General features: G+C 48.7%; 1 protein-coding gene across 4 annotated transcripts in view; it reads right to left on the bottom strand.

The window, feature by feature from the left end:
* Positions 1-27,743, bottom strand: part of CDC42BPA (CDC42 binding protein kinase alpha) — a 178,638-nt gene that overhangs the window by 66,348 nt on the left and 84,547 nt on the right. For all 4 annotated transcript variants that reach the window (XM_077282144.1, XM_077282141.1, XM_077282142.1 and 1 more), the window contains exon 5: positions 26,467-26,615. In XM_077282144.1, the coding sequence (XP_077138259.1) occupies positions 26,467-26,615 (149 nt within the window). The remainder of the gene's footprint in view (positions 1-26,466; positions 26,616-27,743) is intronic.

The raw sequence follows: 27,743 nt of genomic DNA, 5'->3' as shown, positions 1-27,743 counted from the left end.
TCCAGCTAATTTGTGGAAAAACACTACATAGGATAAAGTAGAGGAGGGTTTTTGGGCCTTGCAGCGCCGTTTACGGCTGTCTGCACGGTCTCCGTGTGACTGCAGCTCGCCCTGTAATCTGTGAGCAGCTATAGCCTGGTTGTCTCCAGCTCAGGGTTTTTCACTGCGTCATACCGCCAAATCAATTTTCTTTTTTTTCAAAATAGTGTAGTCTGCTGCTAATTTATTCAAAAAAATCCTATTAGTGTCTTTCCACCCGTCTCCAGCTAATTTGTGGAAAAACACTACATAGGATAAAGTAGAGGAGGGTTTTTGGGCCTTGTAGCGCCGTTTACGTCTGTCTGCACGGTCTCCGTGTGACTGCAGCTCTATCTGTTGTCAGTTCAGCCCCCAAAAAATAAATAAATAATAAAGTTCACCAAACACACCAGTTACACCACTTTACATTTCTGTAGGCCACATTAGCTCATATTTGTGTCTAGTCCACACTTTAGATAATTAGTGCTTCTTATACCTGTTAGGAGGAGTTGCTCAGGAATAAGCACACAAATCCGTTAGTACTTTTCTGCTTATCTTTATCAGTCAACCAAGATGAAGAAGGCAGTGAGTAAGGCACGGGGGCGTGGGAGCCGTCGCGGAGCAGGGAGGGGACGTGGGGATTCTGTGCCTGCTGCGGGCACCGGTGACTCATCAGCACCCACTTTCACCAGGCAACAGTCGTTCATGCGAAGCTTTGTGTCCGAGCGCCGTACACCGCTGCTGCGTGAAGAACAAATTGAAGCTGTTGTCGGATGGATGGCAGCTAATGCATCAACTTCCATTAGTGCCACATCCTCTCAGACACAGAGCACTGGAGAGCAGCCATCTGTCTCTTCACCACCTGCCAAATTGCCCAGGCAGACAGAGAGCCCAGGACAGGAGCCGTCTCTACTTCTGTTCTCTGAATCTCTTGGCTTGGAAACAGGGGGCCAGCCAAGCAGCATTGGAGAAATGGAAGAAGAGGCAGGGTGCAGTGATGCCCAACAGCTTTTTCTGTCTTCCTCTGAAGAGGCGGGTGGGCCAGTGGCTCCGGTCACCACATCGCAGGCCGCATCAGCTGATGATGACACTCAGGTGCCACTTACTGGTGCGTGCTCTGCTGCTGAGACTACCCAGGAGGAGCAGTTGGGGGCAGAGGGTAGTGTAGATGATGAGGTCCTCGACCCATCTTGGCGTGAGGGACAGGAAGGTGGTGGGAGCAGCTCTGAGGAAGAGATTCCCCGTACGGCCCAAAGAGGGAGAGGGAGGGGGAAGACTGCGGATCCTGCAGCCTCCGCTTTGGCACCCGTTAGGAGCATGTCTCTTCCAAAAGCCAAAAAGGGCGCTCCCAAGACTTGCAGTGCCTGGTCCTTTTTTGACACAGTTGCAGATGACATTTGCTATGTCAGATGCAACGTGTGTCATCAAAAAGTCAAAAGAGGTCGAAATGTCAGCAACCTCAATACCTCCAACATGTGGAAACATGTGCGCAACAGGCACCCGGCGGAGTTAGAAAAACACACTGAAGAGGTAGGCCAACCAACAGCGGCAGCTACCACCTCTTCAGCTCGTGTTGCCTCTTCCTCTACCTCACACGCAGCTGGTTCGGCGTCCTCCCAGGATCGCCGTGGAAGAACCTCTGCCCCTGTTGTCCAGAGACCCGCTGTAATTCCACCCGCAGCGCCACTTTCCCAGTCATCCACACACTCCCAGCCCAGTCTACAGCCATCGGTAGTACAGGCATGGGAGAAAAGGCGGCCTTTCTCGTCAAACCACCCACGAGCACAGGCTCTGACTGCAGGCATTGCCAAACTTCTGTCACTGGAAATGCTGTCATTCAGGCTGGTGGAGACTGACAGCTTCCGTGACTTCATGTCATTGGCAGTCCCACAGTACAAAGTGCCCAGCCGCTTTTACTTCAGCAGGCAAGCCGTCCCTGCCCTGCAGAAGCATGTGGAGGGACACATAAAACACGCGCTACTGAACGCCGTCAGTAGCAAGGTCCACCTCACCACCGATGCGTGGACCAGTCAACATGGACAGGGGCGATACCTTTCCCTCACTGCCCATTGGGTTAATGTCGTTGAGCCGGGTACAGACCGTGCGAGTGGCGCAGGACGTGTCCTGCCCACTCCAAGGATTGCAGGAATCCATTCTGTACGCATTGACTCCTCCTCTTACACCAGTTCCTCAGAATCATCGCTGCAGGAGCCGTCACAGTCCACCTCCACATGGACCCGTGATGAACGTGTACCTGTTACGACCGACATGAGCACAGCCGTGGCCAAACGTCAACAGGCCGTCTTGAAATTAATTTTCTTGGGGAATCGTAGCCACACAGCGCAGGAGCTCTGGAATGCCATCAAGCAGGAGAGCGATGTGTGGTTTGTGCCAGCGAATCTCCAGCCAGGCATGGTAGTGTGTGATAATGGCCGAAATCTGGTGGCAGCTCTGGGCCTCGGTAACCTCACTCACATCCCATGTCTGGCACATGTGCTCAATTTGGTCGTGCAGAGCTTTTTGAGGGACTATCCGGATCTTGATGCACTGCTGCACAAGGTCCGCCTAGAGTGTGCTCACTTGCGGCGTTCCAGCACGGCAAAAGCGCGCATTGCGGCTCTGCAGCGCCGACACCGCCTGCCGGAACATCGCATCATATGTGACCTACCTACCAGGTGGAATTCCACGTTACATATGTTGGAGCGGTTGTGTGAGCAGCAGCAAGCTGTAATGGAGTACCAGCTGCTTCAGGCGCAAAAAAGTCGCAGTCAGCGCCGTACAGACTTCACAACCACAGAGTGGGCCACTATGAATGACGTCTGCCAGGTTTTGCGTCCCTTTGATTATTCCACGCGGATGGCGAGTGCAGATGATGCACTAGTCAGCATGACTGTCCCCCTTATCTGCCTGCTTGAAAAATCACTGCAAGCGCTAAGGGATGATGTTGTGGAAGAGGTGGAGGATGAGGATTCACCATTTCCATCATCTTCTGGACAGTCAGCGCCACGTGGTTCCTCACAAACGCGTAGGCAGGGGACCGTTTGTGAGGAGGATGAGGAGGAGTCAATGGAGGAGGAAGACATCCGTCCAGAGGAGGGAGTTACACAATTGTCCAGTACTCAGTGTGTACAGCGAGGGTGGGGTGATGACGAGCGGGCAGAGATCACGCCTCCAGCAGGGGACAGCGTTTCTTGGGCAGTTGGCAGTCTGCAGCACATGGTGGATTACATGCTGCAGTGCCTGAGAAACGACCGCCGCATCGCCCACATTCTCAACATGTCTGATTATTGGGTGTTCACCCTCCTCGATCCTCGCTACCGGGACAACGTAGAAAGCCTCATCACACCGTTGAACCGGGAGCGAAAAATGCGGGAGTACCAAGACACACTGGTCAATTCCATCATCTTCTCCATTCCAACTGAGAGAAGTGCTGCTAGTGCATTCCAAAGCAGCTCAGTGCGTCCAGGCCGTGGTGGAGGCTCTGCACAAAGAGGGAGCAGAAGCAGTGCCTCTGCCCAAGGCAAGACCAGTATGGCCGAACTGTGGCACAGTTTTCTGTGCCCGCCACAAAAGTCTACACCATCACAGACGGCTCCAGTCAGCAGGAGGCAACGGTTCCGTCAGATGGTGACAGACTACATGTCTTGCCCTCTTGCTGTACTCCCAGACGGCTCTTCCCCTTTCAAGTTTTGGGTCTCAAAGCTGGATACATGGCCAGAGCTAAGCCAGTATGCATTGGAGGTGCTGTCTTGCCCTGCGGCCAGTGTATTATCGGAACGTGTCTTTAGTGCTGCAGGTGGTGTACTAACTGACCGTCGCATGCGACTATCCTCCGATAACGTTGACCGGCTTACTTTCCTGAAAATGAACAAGGCCTGGATCTCGCCGGAATTTGCCACTCCTCCTCCTGATTGAATAATTAGGTCACTGTATACGTTATCCAGGTCTCCTGTTGTGTTCATCTTTCTACCACCTGAACTTAAATTCCTGGGCTCCAACACCGCCAGTTGAGGCTCAGACGTGCCGTCTGCACAGTCAAAACATACGACCCAGTGTTATTGGGTTTCAGTAATGTCAGCTGATCCCCAGCTGTGTAGCCGGCAATGTGTCCTGCGACCGCCACGCTGACACAACAACTGAAATGTAAGGGAATCTGTCCCCCCCCCCCCAAGGCGTTTGTTACTGAAAGAGCCACCTTGTGCAGCAGTAATGCTGCCCAAGGAAAAGGTAGCTATTTTTGTTTAGCTCCTTGCACACGCAGAACTTAACACTTATAAAATGTGTCCACTGATACCGTAAAACCGTCCCGGAGGTGGGACTTTACTTCGTAATGTGACGCAGCCCAGCCGTCATTCCTACCCCCCCGGCGCCGCGCACCGGCTCCTCAGCGTTGTTTTATTCCGTCCTGGAGCCTGCGCTGTTATGTTATCCCGTGGCCAGGCACACTTAGCGCTGCCCGTCTTCTGGCATCATTTGGTGTCTGGATGGCTGCGCCTGTGCGGCCGCGCTGGCAGAGAGCCCGCCTCGCAGTGTCTTCTGATTTAATCCCACTGGGGGCCTGGGATCCATGGACATGCGCAGTGCATATCTGAACCTCCACCTCTCACTCATTTCCCTATGGCTTCTTCAGACTGTTCGGTGTCAGCTGGTCCCTAACAGCATGCCACGGCCGTGACACCGCACAGTCTGAAGAAGCCATAGGGAGATGAGTGAGAGGTGGAGGTTCAGATATGCACTGCGCATGTCCATGGATCCCAGGCCCCCAGTGGGATTAAATCAGAAGACACTGCGAGGCGGGCTCTCTGCCAGCGCGGCCGCACAGGCGCAGCCATCCAGACACCAAATGATGCCAGAAGACGGGCAGCGCTAAGTGTGCCTGGCCACGGGATAACATAACAGCGCAGGCTCCTTGACGGAATAAAACAACGCTGAGGAGCCGGTGCGCGGCGCCGGGGGGGTAGGAATGACGGCTGGGCTGCGTCACATTACGAAGGAAAGTCCCCCATCCGGGACGGTTTTACGGTTGCAGGGGACACATTTTATAAGTGTTTAGTTCTGTGTTTGCAAGGAGCATGATGAAAAGAGCCACCTTTTCCTTTTGCATCTTTTGTGCTGCACAAGCTGGCTCTTTCAGCTACAAACGCCTTGGGGGGGGGTTAAAGGTTCCCTTTCGACTTTCTCAGGCTTCGGCCTACATTGTGTTCCTCTGCTTTTCCACCTGTCCCTGGGCTCCAACACCGCCAGTTGCCGTCCAGAAGTGCTGTACGCACAGTCAACAGTCCCTCCTCTGTTATTGGGGTTCAGTAACGTCAGCTGTTCCCCTGCTGTGTGTGTGGCAATCCCTCCTACCTCCTCCAACCTCCTCCTCCTCCACCCGTCCCTGGGCTCCAACACCGCCAGTTGCCGTCCAGAAGTGCTGTACGCACAGTCAACAGTCCCTCCTCTGTTATTGGGGTTCAGTAACGTCAGCTGTTCCCCTGCTGTGTGTGTGGCAATCCCTCCTACCTCCTCCAACCTCCTCCTCCTCCACCCGTCCCTGGGCTCCAACACCGCCAGTTGCCGTCCAGAAGTGCTGTACGCACAGTCAACAGTCCCTCCTCTGTTATTGGGGTTCAGTAACGTCAGCTGTTCCCCTGCTGTGTGTGTGGCAATCCCTCCTACCTCCTCCAACCTCCTCCTCCTCCACCCGTCCCTGGGCTCCAACACCGCCAGTTGCCGTCCAGAAGTGCTGTACGCACAGTCAACAGTCCCTCCTCTGTTATTGGGGTTCAGTAACGTCAGCTGTTCCCCTGCTGTGTGTGTGGCAATCCCTCCTACCTCCTCCAACCTCCTCCTCCTCCACCCGTCCCTGGGCTCCAACACCGCCAGTTGCCGTCCAGAAGTGCTGTACGCACAGTCAACAGTCCCTCCTCTGTTATTGGGGTTCAGTAACGTCAGCTGTTCCCCTGCTGTGTGTGTGGCAATCCCTCCTACCTCCTCCAACCTCCTCCTCCTCCACCCGTCCCTGGGCTCCAACACCGCCAGTTGCCGTCCAGAAGTGCTGTACGCACAGTCAACAGTCCCTCCTCTGTTATTGGGGTTCAGTAACGTCAGCTGTTCCCCTGCTGTGTGTGTGGCAATCCCTCCTACCTCCTCCAACCTCCTCCTCCTCCACCCGTCCCTGGGCTCCAACACCGCCAGTTGCCGTCCAGAAGTGCTGTACGCACAGTCAACAGTCCCTCCTCTGTTATTGGGGTTCAGTAACGTCAGCTGTTCCCCTGCTGTGTGTGTGGCAATCCCTCCTACCTCCTCCAACCTCCTCCTCCTCCACCCGTCTCTGGGCTCCAACACCGCCAGTTGCCGTCCAGAAGTGCTGTACGCACAGTCAACAGTCCCTCCTCTGTTATTGGGGTTCAGTAACGTCAGCTGTTCCCCTGCTGTGTGTGTGGCAATCCCTCCTACCTCCTCCAACCTCCTCCTCCTCCACCCGTCCCTGGGCTCCAACACCGCCAGTTGCCGTCCAGAAGTGCTGTACGCACAGTCAACAGTCCCTCCTCTGTTATTGGGGTTCAGTAACGTCAGCTGTTCCCCTGCTGTGTGTGTGGCAATCCCTCCTACCTCCTCCAACCTCCTCCTCCTCCACCCGTCCCTGGGCTCCAACACCGCCAGTTGCCGTCCAGAAGTGCTGTACGCACAGTCAACAGTCCCTCCTCTGTTATTGGGGTTCAGTAACGTCAGCTGTTCCCCTGCTGTGTGTGTGGCAATCCCTCCTACCTCCTCCAACCTCCTCCTCCTCCACCCGTCTCTGGGCTCCAACACCGCCAGTTGCCGTCCAGAAGTGCTGTACGCACAGTCAACAGTCCCTCCTCTGTTATTGGGGTTCAGTAACGTCAGCTGTTCCCCTGCTGTGTGTGTGGCAATCCCTCCTACCTCCTCCAACCTCCTCCTCCTCCACCCGTCCCTGGGCTCCAACACCGCCAGTTGCCGTCCAGAAGTGCTGTACGCACAGTCAACAGTCCCTCCTCTGTTATTGGGGTTCAGTAACGTCAGCTGTTCCCCTGCTGTGTGTGTGGCAATCCCTCCTACCTCCTCCTACCTCCTCCTCCTCCACCCGTCCCTGGGCTCCAACACCGCCAGTTGCCGTCCAGAAGTGCTGTACGCACAGTCAACAGTCCCTCCTCTGTTATTGGGGTTCAGTAACGTCAGCTGTTCCCCTGCTGTGTGTGTGGCAATCCCTCCTACCTCCTCCAACCTCCTCCTCCTCCACCCGTCCCTGGGCTCCAACACCGCCAGTTGCCGTCCAGAAGTGCTGTACGCACAGTCAACAGTCCCTCCTCTGTTATTGGGGTTCAGTAACGTCAGCTGTTCCCCTGCTGTGTGTGTGGCAATCCCTCCTACCTCCTCCAACCTCCTCCTCCTCCACCCGTCCCTGGGCTCCAACACCGCCAGTTGCCGTCCAGAAGTGCTGTACGCACAGAGCCAAACACCTCGCCAATGTGTTAGTGGGGTTCAGCACCGCCAGCTGGTCCCCTGCTGTGTATACGGCAACGTGTACTGCGACCGCCACGCAGACACAACAAGTTAAATGTAAGGGAACCTGACCCCCCCCCCCCCCAGGCGTTTGTTACTGAAGGAGCCACCTTGTGCAGCAGTAATGATGATGCAAAGGGAAAAAGTGCCTCTTTTCGTGATGCTCCTTGCACATGCTGAACCAAACACTTATGAAATGTGTCCCCACACAGCGTTACACCGTCCGGTAGGTGGAACTTTCCTTTGTCGTGTGACGCAGCACAGCCATCATTTTTACCCCCTTGGCGCCGTGCGCCCCCTCCTCAGCGTTGTTTGAATCTGTCCCGGAGCCTGCGCTGTTAGGTTAGCCCTTGGCCATGCACACATGTTGCGCTGCCCGTCTTCTGACCTCATTTGGTGTCAGGCTGGCTGCGCCTGTGCGGGTGCGCTGGCCGAGATCCCGCCTCGCAGTGTCGTCTCATGTAATCCCACCGCGGGCCTGTGATCCGTGCCCGTGCGCAGTGCATATCCTCTCCTCTCACTCCCCTCCCTACGGCTTCTTCAGACTGTGCGATGTCAGCTGGTCCCTAATAGCATGCCACGGCCGTGACACCGCACAGTCTGAAAAAGCCGTAGGGAGGGGAGTGAGAGGAGAGGATATGCACTGCGCACGGGCACAGATCACAGGCCCGCGGTGGGATTACATGAGACGACACTGCGAGGCGGGATCTCGGCCAACGCACCCGCACAGGCGCAGCCAGCCTGACACCAAATGAGGTCAGAAGACGGGCAGCGCAACATGTGTGCATAGCCATGGGCTAACCTAACAGCGCAGGCTCCGGGACAGATTCAAACAACGCTGAGGAGGGGGCGAACGGCGACAAGGGGGTAAAAATGATGGCTGTGCTGCGTCACACGACAAAGGAAAGTTCCACCTACCGGACGGTTTAACGCTGTGTGGGGACACATTTCATAAATGTTAGGTTCCGCATGTACAAGGACCATAATTAAAAGAGCTAAGTTTACCTTTTCCAGCATTAGTGCTGTACACAATGGCTCTTTCAGCTACAAACGCCTGGGGGGGGGGGGGGTTAAAGGTTTCCTTTCAACTTGCTCGAGTGCAGGCTTCGGCCTACACTCCGCTCCCCCTGCTCCTCCTGCTGTCCCTGGGCTCTAACACACCGCCAGTTTTTGCCCAGATGTGCTAGCTGCACAGAGAAAAACACCAGCCAATGTGTCAGTGGGGTCCAGCACCGCCAGCTGTTCCCCTGCTGTGTAGCCGGCAAAGTGTCCTGCGACCGCCACGCAGACACAAGAACTGAAATTGAAGGGAACCTGTCCCCCCTCCCCCAGGTGTTTCTATGTTTTACAGCTACCTTGAACAGCAGTAATGCTGCATGTGTTCAAGGTGGCTCAGAAACTTATTCTCCTTGCCCATGTTGAAGTGAACACGTCTAAAATGTGTCCTCTGTGACCATTAAAACGTCCCTCAGGTGTGATTTGACTTTGTATTGACACACGCAACAAGCTCCTTGGTAACGCTGCCCGTCTTCTGGCATCATTGTTTGGCTGGCTGCGCTTCTGCGGCCGCCCTGACCCACACAACGCCCCTCGGTGTCTTATTTATTGGGACTGCGAGGGTGTGATTGATGGGCAGGATCAGTGCATCAGTTCGCCTGTCCCTCCTCTCCTTCCGCCTTGTTCGGACTGTGCGGCTTCATGGCCGTGGCATGCGATAAGGGATCAGATGACGCCGCACAGTCTGAAGCGGGTGTAAGGACCCGAGTGTGAGAGGCCAACATATGTGCTGCGCCAGGCCCTGAATCCCAGCCCCGCAGTGTTTTAACAATGTTAAGACACTGCGGGGCTGGGATTCATGGTCATCGCGAACCGCACCGGCCGACATTACATGATGCCAGAAGATGGGCAGCGCTAACGGCGCTAGGCCAGGGGATAACACGACAGCGCAGACTCCTGTACAGCAAATAACAACGCTCGGGAGGCTGCACCCAGCACCAAGGTGGGATTCTTGACACCTGTGCTGCGTCTCATTACAAAGGGAACTCGCGCCTCCATTACACAGTTTGACTGTATAAAGGGCTAAATGTTATACGTGTTTCATTCAGCGTGTGCAAGGAGAAAAATTAAAAGAGCAACCTTTGACTTGTGCAGCACTACTGCTGCATAAGCTGTGGCTCTTCTACTTTCTAACCCCTGAGGGGGGGTTAAAGGTGACCTTTGAAATCGGTTCAAGTAGGCTTCGGCCTACACTCTGCTCCACCTGCAGAGCCCGGGCTCCAACAACGCTAGTTGCTGTCCGGAAGTGCTGGCTGCACAGAGCCAAACACCTCGCCAATGTGTCAGTGGGGTCCAGCACCGCCAGCTGTTCCCCTGCTGTGTAGCCGGCAACGTGTCCTGCAAAAGCCACGCAGACACAACACACCCAAAGCTGCCGCCAGTGCAGGCTTCGGCCTACACTCCCCTCCCCCTGCTCCTCCTCCTCCTGCTCCTCCTCCTGCTGTCCCTGGGCTCTAACACACCGCCAGTTTTTGCCCAGATGTGCTAGCTGCACAGAGAAAAACACCAGCCAATGTGTCAGTGGGGTCCAGCACCGCCAGCTGTTCCCCTGCTGTGCAGCCGGCATCGTGTCCTGCAAAAGCCACGCAGACACAAGAACTGAAATTGAAGGGAACCTGTCCCCCCTCCCCCAGGCGTTTTTACGTTATCCAGCCACCTTGTACAGCGGTAATGCTGCATGTGTGCAAGGTGGCTCAGAAACGTATTCTCCTCGCACATGTGGAACTGAAAACACGTCCGCAATGTGTCCTCTGTGTGACCATTTAACCGTCCCGGTGGTGTGACTTTCCTTTGTAATGACACGCTGCAACCCCCTTGGTAGCGCTGCCCGTCTTCTGGCATCATTGTTTGGCTGGCTGCGCCTCTGCGGCCGCCCTGACCCGCACAACGCCCCTCGGTGTCTTATTTATTGGGACTGCGAGGGTGTGATTGATGGGCAGGATCAGTGCATCAGTTCGCCTGTCCCTCCTCTCCTTCCGCCTTGTTCGGACTGTGCGGCTTCATGGCCGTGGCATGCGATAAGGGATCAGATGACGCCGCACAGTCTGAAGCGGGTGTAAGGACCCGAGTGTGAGAGGCCAACATATGTGCTGCGCCAGGCCCTGAATCCCAGCCCCGCAGTGTTTTAACAATGTTAAGACACTGCGGGGCTGGGATTCATGGTCATCGCGAACCGCACCGGCCGACATTACATGATGCCAGAAGATGGGCAGCGCTAACGGCGCTAGGCCAGGGGATAACACGACAGCGCAGACTCCTGTACAGCAAATAACAACGCTCGGGAGGCTGCACCCAGCACCAAGGTGGGATTCTTGACACCTGTGCTGCGTCTCATTACAAAGGGAACTCGCGCCTCCATTACACAGTTTGACTGTATAAAGGGCTAAATGTTATACGTGTTTCATTCAGCGTGTGCAAGGAGAAAAATTAAAAGAGCAACCTTTGACTTGTGCAGCACTACTGCTGCATAAGCTGTGGCTCTTCTACTTTCTAACCCCTGAGGGGGGGTTAAAGGTGACCTTTGAAATCGGTTCAAGTAGGCTTCGGCCTACACTCTGCTCCACCTGCAGAGCCCGGGCTCCAACAACGCTAGTTGCTGTCCGGAAGTGCTGGCTGCACAGAGCCAAACACCTCGCCAATGTGTCAGTGGGGTCCAGCACCGCCAGCTGTTCCCCTGCTGTGTAGCCGGCAACGTGTCCTGCAAAAGCCACGCAGACACAACACACCCAAAGCTGCCGCCAGTGCAGGCTTCGGCCTACACTCCCCTCCCCCTGCTCCTCCTCCTCCTGCTCCTCCTCCTGCTGTCCCTGGGCTCTAACACACCGCCAGTTTTTGCCCAGATGTGCTAGCTGCACAGAGAAAAACACCAGCCAATGTGTCAGTGGGGTCCAGCACCGCCAGCTGTTCCCCTGCTGTGCAGCCGGCATCGTGTCCTGCAAAAGCCACGCAGACACAAGAACTGAAATTGAAGGGAACCTGTCCCCCCTCCCCCAGGCGTTTTTACGTTATCCAGCCACCTTGTACAGCGGTAATGCTGCATGTGTGCAAGGTGGCTCAGAAACGTATTCTCCTCGCACATGTGGAACTGAAAACACGTCCGCAATGTGTCCTCTGTGTGACCATTTAACCGTCCCGGTGGTGTGACTTTCCTTTGTAATGACACGCTGCAACCCCCTTGGTAGCGCTGCCCGTCTTCTGGCATCATTGTTTGGCTGGCTGCGCCTCTGCGGCCGCCCTGACCCGCACAACGCCCCTCGGTGTCTTATTTATTGGGACTGCGAGGGTGTGATTGATGGGCAGGATCAGTGCATCAGTTCGCCTGTCCCTCCTCTCCTTCCGCCTTGTTCGGACTGTGCGGCTTCATGGCCGTGGCATGCGATAAGGGATCAGATGACGCCGCACAGTCTGAAGCGGGTGTAAGGACCCGAGTGTGAGAGGCCAACATATGTGCTGCGCCAGGCCCTGAATCCCAGCCCCGCAGTGTTTTAACAATGTTAAGACACTGCGGGGCTGGGATTCATGGTCATCGCGAACCGCACCGGCCGACATTACATGATGCCAGAAGATGGGCAGCGCTAACGGCGCTAGGCCAGGGGATAACACGACAGCGCAGACTCCTGTACAGCAAATAACAACGCTCGGGAGGCTGCACCCAGCACCAAGGTGGGATTCTTGACACCTGTGCTGCGTCTCATTACAAAGGGAACTCGCGCCTCCATTACACAGTTTGACTGTATAAAGGGCTAAATGTTATACATGTTTCATTCAGCGTGTGCAAGGAGAAAAATTAAAAGAGCAACCTTTGACTTGTGCAGCACTACTGCTGCATAAGCTGTGGCTCTTCTACTTTCTAACCCCTGAGGGGGGGTTAAAGGTGACCTTTGAAATCGGTTCAAGTAGGCTTCGGCCTACACTCTGCTCCACCTGCAGAGCCCGGGCTCCAACAACGCTAGTTGCTGTCCGGAAGTGCTGGCTGCACAGAGCCAAACACCTCGCCAATGTGTCAGTGGGGTCCAGCACCGCCAGCTGTTCCCCTGCTGTGTAGCCGGCAACGTGTCCTGCAAAAGCCACGCAGACACAACACACCCAAAGCTGCCGCCAGTGCAGGCTTCGGCCTACACTCCCCTCCCCCTGCTCCTCCTCCTCCTGCTCCTCCTCCTGCTGTCCCTGGGCTCTAACACACCGCCAGTTTTTGCCCAGATGTGCTAGCTGCACAGAGAAAAACACCAGCCAATGTGTCAGTGGGGTCCAGCACCGCCAGCTGTTCCCCTGCTGTGCAGCCGGCATCGTGTCCTGCAAAAGCCACGCAGACACAAGAACTGAAATTGAAGGGAACCTGTCCCCCCTCCCCCAGGCGTTTTTACGTTATCCAGCCACCTTGTACAGCGGTAATGCTGCATGTGTGCAAGGTGGCTCAGAAACGTATTCTCCTCGCACATGTGGAACTGAAAACACGTCCGCAATGTGTCCTCTGTGTGACCATTTAACCGTCCCGGTGGTGTGACTTTCCTTTGTAATGACACGCTGCAACCCCCTTGGTAGCGCTGCCCGTCTTCTGGCATCATTGTTTGGCTGGCTGCGCCTCTGCGGCCGCCCTGACCCGCACAACGCCCCTCGGTGTCTTATTTATTGGGACTGCGAGGGTGTGATTGATGGGCAGGATCAGTGCATCAGTTCGCCTGTCCCTCCTCTCCTTCCGCCTTGTTCGGACTGTGCGGCTTCATGGCCGTGGCATGCGATAAGGGATCAGATGACGCCGCACAGTCTGAAGCGGGTGTAAGGACCCGAGTGTGAGAGGCCAACATATGTGCTGCGCCAGGCCCTGAATCCCAGCCCCGCAGTGTTTTAACAATGTTAAGACACTGCGGGGCTGGGATTCATGGTCATCGCGAACCGCACCGGCCGACATTACATGATGCCAGAAGATGGGCAGCGCTAACGGCGCTAGGCCAGGGGATAACACGACAGCGCAGACTCCTGTACAGCAAATAACAACGCTCGGGAGGCTGCACCCAGCACCAAGGTGGGATTCTTGACACCTGTGCTGCGTCTCATTACAAAGGGAACTCGCGCCTCCATTACACAGTTTGACTGTATAAAGGGCTAAATGTTATACGTGTTTCATTCAGCGTGTGCAAGGAGAAAAATTAAAAGAGCAACCTTTGACTTGTGCAGCACTACTGCTGCATAAGCTGTGGCTCTTCTACTTTCTAACCCCTGAGGGGGGGTTAAAGGTGACCTTTGAAATCGGTTCAAGTAGGCTTCGGCCTACACTCTGCTCCACCTGCAGAGCCCGGGCTCCAACAACGCTAGTTGCTGTCCGGAAGTGCTGGCTGCACAGAGCCAAACACCTCGCCAATGTGTCAGTGGGGTCCAGCACCGCCAGCTGTTCCCCTGCTGTGTAGCCGGCAACGTGTCCTGCAAAAGCCACGCAGACACAACACACCCAAAGCTGCCGCCAGTGCAGGCTTCGGCCTACACTCCCCTCCCCCTGCTCCTCCTCCTCCTGCTCCTCCTCCTGCTGTCCCTGGGCTCTAACACACCGCCAGTTTTTGCCCAGATGTGCTAGCTGCACAGAGAAAAACACCAGCCAATGTGTCAGTGGGGTCCAGCACCGCCAGCTGTTCCCCTGCTGTGCAGCCGGCATCGTGTCCTGCAAAAGCCACGCAGACACAAGAACTGAAATTGAAGGGAACCTGTCCCCCCTCCCCCAGGCGTTTTTACGTTATCCAGCCACCTTGTACAGCGGTAATGCTGCATGTGTGCAAGGTGGCTCAGAAACGTATTCTCCTCGCACATGTGGAACTGAAAACACGTCCGCAATGTGTCCTCTGTGTGACCATTTAACCGTCCCGGTGGTGTGACTTTCCTTTGTAATGACACGCTGCAACCCCCTTGGTAGCGCTGCCCGTCTTCTGGCATCATTGTTTGGCTGGCTGCGCCTCTGCGGCCGCCCTGACCCGCACAACGCCCCTCGGTGTCTTATTTATTGGGACTGCGAGGGTGTGATTGATGGGCAGGATCAGTGCATCAGTTCGCCTGTCCCTCCTCTCCTTCCGCCTTGTTCGGACTGTGCGGCTTCATGGCCGTGGCATGCGATAAGGGATCAGATGACGCCGCACAGTCTGAAGCGGGTGTAAGGACCCGAGTGTGAGAGGCCAACATATGTGCTGCGCCAGGCCCTGAATCCCAGCCCCGCAGTGTTTTAACAATGTTAAGACACTGCGGGGCTGGGATTCATGGTCATCGCGAACCGCACCGGCCGACATTACATGATGCCAGAAGATGGGCAGCGCTAACGGCGCTAGGCCAGGGGATAACACGACAGCGCAGACTCCTGTACAGCAAATAACAACGCTCGGGAGGCTGCACCCAGCACCAAGGTGGGATTCTTGACACCTGTGCTGCGTCTCATTACAAAGGGAACTCGCGCCTCCATTACACAGTTTGACTGTATAAAGGGCTAAATGTTATACGTGTTTCATTCAGCGTGTGCAAGGAGAAAAATTAAAAGAGCAACCTTTGACTTGTGCAGCACTACTGCTGCATAAGCTGTGGCTCTTCTACTTTCTAACCCCTGAGGGGGGGTTAAAGGTGACCTTTGAAATCGGTTCAAGTAGGCTTCGGCCTACACTCTGCTCCACCTGCAGAGCCCGGGCTCCAACAACGCTAGTTGCTGTCCGGAAGTGCTGGCTGCACAGAGCCAAACACCTCGCCAATGTGTCAGTGGGGTCCAGCACCGCCAGCTGTTCCCCTGCTGTGTAGCCGGCAACGTGTCCTGCAAAAGCCACGCAGACACAACACACCCAAAGCTGCCGCCAGTGCAGGCTTCGGCCTACACTCCCCTCCCCCTGCTCCTCCTCCTCCTGCTCCTCCTCCTGCTGTCCCTGGGCTCTAACACACCGCCAGTTTTTGCCCAGATGTGCTAGCTGCACAGAGAAAAACACCAGCCAATGTGTCAGTGGGGTCCAGCACCGCCAGCTGTTCCCCTGCTGTGCAGCCGGCATCGTGTCCTGCAAAAGCCACGCAGACACTTGCTCTTGTACCTTCTGCTCCCCATCCTGGTTCCAGTACCGTCAGCTGGTTCCGGGCAGAGCCTTTGGCTTAGGTGCCTCCCTCTGGGTATCTGAGTTCCACCAACGTCAGGTGGTCCTTGGTAGTGCTTTCAGGCACGGGTACCTCCTGCTTAGTAACCGGGTTCCAGTAACGTCAGCTGGTCCTCGGTAGTTCCATTGGCTCTTGGACCTTCGGCTACCCATCCGGGTTCCAGCACCGTCAGCTGGTTCTCGGCAGTGTCTTTTGCTCTTGTACCTTCTGCTCCCCATCCTGGTTCCAGTACCGTCAGCTGGTTCCGGGCAGAGCCTTTGGCTTAGGTGCCTCCCTCTGGGTATCCGAGTTCCACCAACGTCAGGTGGTCCTTGGTAGTGCTTTCAGGCACGGGTACCTCCTGCTTAGTAACCGGGTTCCAGTAACGTCAGCTGGTCCTCGGTAGTTCCATTGGCTCTTGGACCTTCGGGTAGCCATCCGAGTTCCAGTTCCATCAGCTGGTTCTCGGCATTTTCTCAGCCTTCTTGTACCTTCTGCTACATTTCCAAGTTCAAGAGACTAAACACGATGACCCGGAAGAACACCCCTAAGATGACGACGACACCAGAGACGACAACCACCGTGATGACGACGACCCTGGAGACGATGACCCTGAAGACCACCCCGATGACGACGACCCCGGAGACCACCCCGATGACGACGACCCCGGAGACGACGACCCTGGAGACGACGACGACCTGGAAGACCGAGAAGCAGAAGAACAAGAGGCTGCAGAACAAAGAGCAGAAGGACATTAAGCATAACACAAAATATCAGAGCAAAAAAATATTATGTAAATTATAAGCAGAAGAAGACTAAGCAGTGTATGGGGGTGAGTCCGTTCCTCCTCGTGGTGCCCCTGGATAAAGCCTGATGCTGCAGGCCAAACTGAACGCGGACAAATGTAACTGGTTTGTGACAGGCAGAACGGAAGGTGTAATCTTCAAACTTTTATAGATAACAACTACGGGAATGCCTGTCACAAATAAGAATATGATGAAGAAGTTGAATATGATGAAGATAATAGTAAAATAAAAAGAATATGAACAATGTAACCCAAAAAATAATAGGTAGAAGATGAAGAAGAAGATGAATAAGGTGAAGAAGTTGATGTCAAAGAAGCTGATGATGAGGATAATGAAGAAGAAAGCGTGGGAGAAGTAAAAAAGAAGGTGAAGGGCGTGGAAGTAGTGAAACATCAATATCTGACATAAAAAAAAAAAAAATAACATAGTCAAATTCTTTCTAACGCCGAACTTCATAAAAAAAAATTAAAAATCCTGCTATTCTATTACATTGGGCTAAACCTCTGTCCCTTTAATATCTCCGCCACGTCCCCCAATACATCCTACATTATTCTTAGTTGTTTTCCTTCATGTAGAATGAACCTACAAGTTTATAAAGGGTTTATTTTAATTCCGATATTTTCGTCCCATTGACTTGCATTGGGATCGGGTATCGGTATCGGATTGGATCCGATATTTTGACGGTATCGGCCGATACTTTCCGATACCGATACTTTCCGATATCGGAAAGTATCGCTCAACACTACTCTTAACTATGGACCCTGGACCACTATGTAATAGAGCCAAGGCCCACTTAAATACAGACCTCAGACCAGACCCCTAAGAACAGACCTAAACCCAAACCCTGTATACAAATACAGACCCCCTAAATTGCCAGATAACCCCACCATCTTCGTCCCTACAGCTCACAGTCTTCTTCTCTCCTGGGCCCCACAGCAGACACTGCAGAACTCTGTGGAGGGGAGTGAAGAGGACGGCAGAAACTCAGACAAGAGACCCTAGTAAACGTCCAGCTCTTGTGGGGGTCTCCCCTTTATTTGAGAGTGGTTTTTTTACATTTTTGGAGAAAAGGCAAAGATGTCTCCAAGAAGAGATGTAATGCTACATAAGATGAACTACTGGCATTGTGATGGTGGCAAAGGTCATAGAGGAGAGAAGAAGGTCGCCGCCGTCCGCCCCGCGCCATGGTGTAATGTGCGACTACAGGGCAGAATTAGCCAGGAGGCTGATTGGCACTATCAGGGTCCACAGACCGGCTTATCGCCCACAGCAGAGCTCCGGGCAGCAGGCCAAAGATTAAACACTAAAGACGGCGACCAGGCCGGCTAATTCACGTCAGAGCTTTATTAAAGAGCGCGCTGGCACGGCGGCGCATTACTGCCCGTTAAAGGAGCGACTCTTAAGCTCCTTAGGAATGCGGGGGGCCATCTGCGGATGCCATCTGTCACAACATTTTTAAAGAAAAGGCTGCGGAGGAATCTCAAGTATTTTCAGCTGCTGCTCAGATCGTAGTTACCCGACTCCGTAAAGTCGCCGGAGCCGCACGGATAAAACCGCCACTAAAGATGGAGTCACCAGACACAGGCGGGCGCGGGCTCCTCACAGCTCTGCTCCGCCATGTCTTAACTACATCTCCTTCTAGGAAAGTGGGCCACCACTCAGCTTTCCTAGAACTGTAAATCTGTGCCATTATGGGGGAGAAAGCGCCTGCCGCTCATCGAGCTGTAAGGTCAGCCATAATAATGATATAGATAGATAGATATATATATATATATATATATATATATATATATCAAAAAATTCATGGCCGGGGGAGAAAGAGCCGAAGCTCGTGTGAGCAGGGGAGGATGACGGCCGTTTCGCGCTGTGCCTGCGCTTCTACAGCCGTCGTCCTCCCCTGCTCACACGAGCTTCGGCTCTTTCTCCCCCGGCCATGAATTTTATCTGGATTTGTTGTGAATAAAGAAGTGACTTTTTGAAGACTGGTGAGTGCCATTATTGCTGCTCTTACAAGGATTATATACATAGAAGTCTTTTTTTCTGGAAGGAGCACCCAAGGTCGTAAGTCAGCGGTACATGGGTGAGTGACATCTGGTGACAGTCCCTGGATAGAGTCTCGGATAAGAGATTGTGCCGCTCGTGTTTCTGTATTTGGTGGTTGTATATATGTATATGTATATGTGTGTGTGTATATATATATATATATATATATATATATATATATATATATATATATATATATATATATATATATATATGTATATATATATGTATATATATGTATATATATATATATGTATATATATATATATATATATATATATATATATATATATATACATACATATACACACAGATATGGATATATAGATAAATATATATATATATATATATATATATATATATATATATATATATATATATATACATACATACACACATACATAGATATAGATATAAATATGTATGTATATAATTTCACACGTATATAATAAAGTGATGAAGCAGGGGTCACCACGGGACATGGCTGCTGCAAACTAGACACAAGCAACCGTAATCCTATAACATAAAGAGCTCACATGTAAAGAAAGCAAACATGGCGGCCGTGTCCTCGATAACATCACTACATGGGGGAGCGGGTCACTGCCTCCCACAAGATCAGCACACTCCCCTACTAAAGACTCTGTGCAAGAAGTAGAAGTATGCAACGACATATAGAAAAAATATTGGCACGACTGAGGGAATCTCACAGACCAGAGACTTTTCCTATAGGTTGGGGAGGTGATCCGACTGCTGAAGATGGAGGGATCGAGGCTCCACGTAACGACACCGGTGAGATAAGGACACAGGAGGTGTACGAGCCAACTCTGTAATGAGCAGGTGTCGGCTGTGTTATACAGCCAGAACCTGCCTCTAACAGCAGCGACTGGCGCTAGATCCGATCGCTGCTGATAAACCACATCAATGCCGCCGACAATCTCTAACCATGAATTGTGACTGGCATAAATGTATTGTGTGACCATTGCAGCTCCCATTGCCCCTCTCTACCATATGGTGCGACCATTGGCTGCTGATGGGCTGACATGGCAGCCGGAAGCCAAGCGAAGGCCTCGTGGCAGCCATCTTTGTACAGCCAAACACTGCCATACAATAGAAGGATCATACAGGATAAGTGATACAAGTTCAACCACCAAAAAGGGACCCAAAAAAAATAATGAATATAAATCACCCACAAAATTTTGTTTTAGAATCGCCTGTCCGAGCCATCAAAATATAAAAATGCATTTTGTTGTTGTTGTTGTTGCCTCTAAAAACAGCTATTGACTGTGGGTTTAGTACATTGTTTGGTCAAAGCGCTCTCAATAAATACTTCAACTCAGCGGGCAAAAAATAAGCCCTCACACAGGCTCATCAGCGGAAAAAAATGACAGGAGGTGGAAAATGGCGACACAACAAATAAATAAAAATAAAAATATTCAGAATATTTTTTAGCCAATAAAAGATAAATATCTTTGTTATTCTCGCCATCTCTGTAATTGAATCCTATCACCAGGACATTTGTACTGCACAAAATCACATATGTGCTGAACAGGACAAAACAAGGAAACATTTGGAAGTGGTCATGTGGGAAATCGCCTGACTGTCACCATTTTCCTTTCTACAGACGAGGGGGAATGTTGTCGATTGTTTACACGACACGACCATGGGCAGTAAAGGGACTTCTAGTGACGCACATTGGGAGGGGAAAACATAATGTAACCTCACATTTTACTACAAAGTGGACAATCCCTTTAATATCGCTTCTACAGAAAATCAATATGGAGCGGTAAAAAAGGAGCAGTTGCCGATAGCAACAATATATCAGCTCATTTCCAAGACGCCTGCTGGAAAAGAAAACCCGTAACCTGATTGGTTACTTTGGGATGTTCTGCCAATCAGGTATCAGCTTTCATTTCTGATCGGAAGAACTGCCTACAGTAACTTATCACAATGCAGCTTTCATTTTCTAAGTGCCTTGAAAGATGAGAGAAGCGATCTGATTGGTTGCAATGAATAAATACTCCAGTTACCTTGTTTCTAAGGGCTGCTCTCACTATATACGGATTTTATATAAATCTGTGCTCCTAGATGACTTCTGAGGAGACCGAACAATAAAACTACAGACGGATGGAAAAAATGAGGAGTCAAAAATGTTAATTAAGAGGATTTAGTTAATAAAATGAAATCCAGGAGTCTAATAAAATGGCTAACATAATATCCCTGAATTTAGCAACTGTAAAACCATTAATGGTCGGAAACACACATATACTGCCAAGATGGCACCAGCTGAGAATGGAAGGGGTGTAACATGGAATCTGACATATAGGAGGGTCAATGATTTTACACTAGTGACAACTATAATATATATAGGAGCAGTATTATAGCAGTTATATTCTTGTACATAAGGGGCAGTATTATAGTAGTTATATTCTTGTACATAGGGGCAGTATTATAGTAGTTATATTCTTGTACATAGGGGCAGTATTATAGTAGTTATATTCTTGTACATAGGGGCAGTATTATAGTAGTTATATTCTTGTACATAGGGGCAGTATTATAGTAGTTATATTCTTGTACATGGGGCAGTATTATAGTAGTTATATTCTTGTACATAGGGGCAGTATTATAGTAGTTATATTCTTGTACATAGAGGCAGTATTATAGTAGTTATATTCTTGTACATAGGAGCAGTATTATAGTAGTTATATTCTTGTACATAGGAGCAGTATTATAGTAGTTATATTCTTGTACATAGGGGCAGTATTATAGTAGTTATATTCTTGTACATAGAGGCAGTATTATAGTAGTTATATTCTTGTACATAGGAGCAGTATTATAGTAGTTATATTCTTGTACATAGGAGCAGTATTATAGTAGTTATATTCTTGTACATAGGGGCAGTATTATAGTAGTTATATTCTTGTACATAGGAGCAGTATTATAGTAGTTATATTCTTGTACATAGGGGCAGTATTATAGTAGTTATATTCTTGTACATAGAGGCAGTATTATAGTAGTTATATTCTTGTACATGGGGCAGTATTATAGTAGTTATATTCTTGTATATAGGAGCAGTATTATAGTAGTTATATTCTTGTACATAGGGGCAGTATTATAGTAGTTATATTCTTGTACATAGGGGCAGTATTATAGTAGTTATATTCTTGTACATAGGGGCAGTATTATAGTAGTTATATTCTTGTACATAGGGGCAGTATTATAGTAGTTATATTCTTGTACATAGGGGCAGTATTATAGTAGTTATATTCTTGTACATAGGAGCAGTATTATAGTAGTTATATTCTTGTACATAGGGGCAGTATTATAGTAGTTATATTCTTGTACATAGGGGCAGTATTATAGTAGTTATATTCTTGTACATAGGAGCAGTATTATAGTAGTTATATTCTTGTACATAGGGGCAGTATTATAGTAGTTATATTCTTGTACATAGAGGCAGTATTATAGTAGTTATATTCTTGTACATGGGGCAGTATTATAGTAGTTATATTCTTGTATATAGGAGCAGTATTATAGTAGTTATATTCTTGTACATAGGGGCAGTATTATAGTAGTTATATTCTTGTACATAGGAGCAGTATAATAGTAGTTATATTCTTGTACATAGGGGCAGTATTATAGTAGTTATATTCTTGTACATAGGGGTAGTATTATAGTAGTTATATTCTTGTATATAGGGGACAGTATTATAGTAGTTATATTCTTGTACATAGGGGCAGTATTATAGTAGTTATATTCTTGTACATAGGACCAGTATTATAGTAGTTATATTCTTGTACATAGGGGGCAGTATTATAGTAGTTATATTCTTGTACATAGGAGCAGTATTATAGTAGTTATATTCTTGCACATAGGGACAGTATTATAGTAGTTATATTCTTGTACATAGGAGCAGTATTATAGGAGTTATATTCTTGTACATAGGGGCAGTATTATAGTAGTTATATTCTTGTACATAGGAGCAGTATTATAGTAGTTATATTCTTGTACATGGGAGCAGTATTATAGTAGTTATATTCTTGTACATAGGGGCAGTATTATAGTAGTTATATTCTTGTACATAGGAGCAGTATTATAGGAGTTATATTCTTGTACATAGGGGCAGTATTATAGTAGTTATATTCTTGTACATAGGGGCAGTATTATAGTAGTTATATTCTTGTACATAGGGGCAGTATTATAGTAGTTATATTCTTGTACATACGGGCAGTATTATAGTAGTTATATTCTTGTACATAGGAGCAGTATTATAGTAGTTATATTCTTGTACATAGGAGCAGTATTATAGGAGTTATATTCTTGTACATAGGAGCAGTATTATAGTAGTTATATTCTTGTACATAGGGAGCAGTATTATAGTAGTTATATTCTTGTACATAGGAGCAGTATTATAGTAGTTATATTCTTGTACATAGGGGCAGTATTATAGTAGTTATATTCTTGTACATAGGGGCAGTATTATAGTAGTTATATTCTTGTACATAGGGGCAGTATTATAGTAGTTATATTCTTGTACATAGGGGCAGTATTATAGTAGTTATATTCTTGTACATACGGGCAGTATTATAGTAGTTATATTCTTGTACATAGGAGCAGTATTATAGTAGTTATATTCTTGTACATAGGAGCAGTATTATAGGAGTTATATTCTTGTACATAGGAGCAGTATTATAGTAGTTATATTCTTGTACATAGGGAGCAGTATTATAGTAGTTATATTCTTGTACATAGGAGCAGTATTATAGTAGTTATATTCTTGTACATAGGGGCAGTATTATAGTAGTTATATTCTTGTACATACGGGCAGTATTATAGTAGTTATATTCTTGTACATAGGAGCAGTATTATAGTAGTTATATTCTTGTACATAGGAGCAGTATTATAGGAGTTATATTCTTGTACATAGGGGCAGTATTATACTAGTTATATTCCTGTACATAGGGGCAGTATTATAGTAGTTATATTCTTGTACATAGGGGCAGTATTATACTAGTTATATTCCTGTATATAGGGGCAGTATTATAGTAGTTATATTCTTGTACATAGGAGCAGTATTATAGAAGTTATATTCGTGTACATGGGAGCAGTATTATAGTAGTTATATTCCTGTACATAGGAGCAGTATTATAGTAGTTATATTCTTGTATATAGGGGCAGTGTTATAGTAGTTATATTCTTGTACAGAGGGGCAGTATTATAGTAGATATATTCTTGTACATAGGAGCAGTATTATAGTAGTTATATTCCTGTACATAGGAGCAGTATTATAGTAGTTATATTCTTGTATATAGGGGCAGTATTATAGTAGTTATATTCTTGTACATGGGGCAGTATTATAGTAGTTATATTCTTGTACATAGGAGCAGTATTATAGTAGTTATATTCCTGTACATAGGAGCAGTATTATAGTAGTTATATTCTTGTATATAGGGGCAGTATTATAGTAGTTATATTCTTGTACAGAGGGGCAGTATTATAGTAGTTATATTCTTGTACATAGGGGCAGTATTATAGTAGTCATATTCTTGTACATAGGAGCAGTATTATAGTAGTTATATTCTTGGACATAGGAGCAGTATTATAGTAGTTATATTCTTGTATATAGGGGCAGTATTATAGTAGTTATATTCTTGTATATAGGGGCAGTATTATAGTAGTTATATTCTTGTACATAGGAGCAGTATTATAGTAGTTATATTCTTGTACATAGGAGCAGTATTATAGTAGTTATATTCTTGTACATAGGAGCAGTATTATAGTAGTTATATTCTTGTACATAAGGGCAGTATTATAGTAGTTATATTCTTGTATATAGGGGCAGTATTATAGTAGTTATATTCTTGTATATAGGGAGCAGTATTATAGTAATTATATTCTTGTACATGGGAGCAGTATTATAGTAGTTATATTCTTGTATATAGGGGGCAGTATTATAGTAGTTATATTCTTGTACATGGGAGCAGTATTATAGTAGTTATATTCTTGTACATAGGGGGCAGTATTATAGTAGTTATATTCTTGTACATAGGAGCAGTATTATAGTAGTTATATTCTTGTGCGACAGGGGAGAATAATAGTAGGGAGATCCCCCTGCCCAGGGTAATACCTAGAAGCCTCCACAGAAATTGATCTGGCCCGGATCGCCTCCTTTGTAAGGAAATGTTGTGCTTTCCAAACGAATAGGAGGAGACACCAATAAAGACAACTAGAGAGCGGAGATACCAGACTGGCACAGTGCTGGCATGTGGTCGGACATGAAAGAGATGTTCGGCATACTGAGAAGGAAGTAGAGTCCTTGGAGGGCACAGCGAGGGGCAAGAATCTCACTTTTACTGTGAGTCTGACATAGGGGCTGAGATGGGAGAAATGTACATGACATTGGCCAGAAAGTGAAATGCGGGCAGCAGCAGGCACTGGGCAGATGCTTGTCAAAAAAATATGTCCTCCATTTTAAAATACATTTTAGGGACCTTCTGTGTTAAATCCCACTTTCCATGACCTCCAAATTCTTCACTTTGGAGGACTCGGCACATCCCTGCATTACATGTACAGCCCACTGACCCCCACAAAGTGTGTAATACTTTATTTGCCCTGTAGGAGTGCTAGATAAAAAACAAAACACTCATTTGTGAGTTAATTAAGGCTACGTTCACATTTGCGTTGTGCGCCGCAGCGTCGGCGACGCAACGCACAACGCAAACAAAAACGCAGCAAAACGCATGCACAACGCTGCGTTTTGCGCCGCATGCGTCCTTTTTTTGATTGATTTTGGACGCAGCAAAAATGCAACTTGCTGCGTCCTCTGCGCCCGGACGCGTGCGCTGCAGTGACGCATGCGGCGCAAAACGCAAGTGCGACGCATGTCCATGCGCCCCCATGTTAAATATAGGGGCGCATGACGCATGCGGCGACCGACGCTGCGGCGCAGACCGCAAATGTGAACGTAGACTAAGAGATTACAGTCGATTGCTTGGAGCCTAAGTAACAGAATACCCTGTGATCAGACGAGTTTAAAGAGAAGAATTCCAAAAGCAAAAAGCCCTTGCACCCTGGAGAGAGGATGGAGGCGGCCATCTTTACTGCTTGTTTAATATAAGCATTTCTTGTATTTTTTTCACATCCCAGAAGCAGAAAATTCATCTTCACATAGCAAATAATTACAATTCCATGCGGCCCATGAATTTCCTCTTAAGATCGCTCGCTGCCATCCAGGATAAAGCCGATCGTAAAAAAAAAATCCAAATTGCGAGCGGAACAACCACATAATTTCATATACTCCGTGACTGGAGTCTATGGGGGAACCATCTGGGAAATGTATTGAGTGAAGAGACACGAGAGGCCAAATCTCGCAATAACCCAACAGGAGCCAAGTGGCGTAGTTAAGCCACCGGAGAGGCCGATCGTTGAGGCGGGTCACCATTACAATACTTCACATATAACACCTAAAGATCCAGTATATATCCTGACTGGGTAACAACTTAAAAGGGACTGTCCACTTAGAATAATTCCTTTACAATAAGGTGATCAAAGGATCGCTGGAGATCAGCAGTTATGGAGCCTGGCAGTAAGTGATCAATTCCTCTGCAGTGCCACCTCTGGTGAAATGTAGCATTACACAATTATAATTAAAAGCATTAGGCTGTGCAATGTATGGACGTGTCAGGTTCTCTAGAGGAAGCAATGCTTATAAATGCAAAACCTTCCCTTCTCCACTTCCAAAAATGGCAGCAAACCTAGCTTAGGATGCAAGGTTCGAGCTTCTTCCATGGAGCAGAGCTGCAAAACCGAACCCAACCTGTGGACAGGGGAAACACTGTTTTTGGAAAAGGCAGTCATGTTTTTCTAATCCTAGACCACCCCTTTAATTAGGTCAATTCCAAATGTCATCTTGTTAGAGAACAGCCTGCAGGACACACGAATAGAAGCTCACCTGTGGACATAGTGAAGCTGGTGGACAGAATCGATAGCCATGACCATTTCAGCCAGGTAGAATCGCGCCATCTCCTCCGGTAGCCGATCCTCGAACTTACTGAGCAGAGTTAGGAGGTCTCCTCCGACATAATAATCCATAACCAGGTACTGGAAGGAAGGGGAAAAAATAATGAGGAAGGGAATCATTCATATATCACAATGTCCAGACAAATCCAGAGCTGTATTCATAATTCTGCTTTTCCAGAGTCCTGAATGGCAAAGTTCACCAGACGAGGGGTCGGTCGCTATACTGATCATCACCCGGACGTTCCAGGTTTGGACATTTCACTGGATACATTTTTTTTTTTTTTAAATCAAATCCTCACCCACGACTCACAAGCCTGAATGTCATAGTGATCACTGATCCATGGGAGTAACGCTGCAGTGTAAAGCACAGCACTAGACAGCACATGCTCTGAGTGACGGCTGCTGGTTATAAATGGAAAGTGATGGAGTCATAAAGCTCCGGCGTATAACATTTTATATTATATACATTGTGAGAGTGATTTCTGGCTGCAACACTTGTTTCCAATATTTTTCCATCTTTTACCGCAGATCTCGCCATGTTAACTCTCCGGCCACATTTCGGGTTTTCATTAGTTCTGTCTAAGTTGTTTTCAAAAGGATTTAGGAAGGATTTAGCGCACTTACATCAGTATTACAGGGGCAGATCTATGACTAAGCAGCTGTGAAATCCCACCCCAGACCCTCCTAGAGGCTTCAACCTTCACCAACGCTTCATCTATCAGATCAAATCCCATCAATATGTCAGAAAAGGAGACAAAACGCTGTGAAGCTATACATAAAATTATGTAATAATAATAATAATAATAATAATAATAATAATAATAATAATAATAATAAATAACAGATGTCAGGACCTCTGCAAGCTGTCAGTGAATGGTTATAAGGAGATTTTTGTGTACTCACCGTAAAATCTTTTTCTCCGAGCCAATCATTGGGGGACACAGGACCATGGGTGTTATGCTGCTGCCACTAGGAGGACACTAAGTAAACACAGAAAGAATAGCTCCTCCCTGCAGTATACACCCTCCTGCTGGCTCTCAGTGAACCAGTTCGGTAACAAAGCAGTAGGAGCTTAATATTTAACAAGGATGAACTATGTCAAAACCAAGTTAACAAAACAAAACCAAAGCCAATAGGCTAACAGGGTGGGTGTTGTGTCCCCCAATGACTGGCTCGGAGAAAAAGATTTTACGGTGAGTACACAAAAAT

This window comes from Ranitomeya variabilis, chromosome 2 (assembly GCF_051348905.1).
Source record: "Ranitomeya variabilis isolate aRanVar5 chromosome 2, aRanVar5.hap1, whole genome shotgun sequence".
Classification (NCBI taxonomy): domain Eukaryota; kingdom Metazoa; phylum Chordata; class Amphibia; order Anura; family Dendrobatidae; genus Ranitomeya; species Ranitomeya variabilis.
The sequence above is the reverse complement of the archived record's forward strand: the minus strand, read 5'-3'. Positions and strand labels throughout refer to the sequence as shown.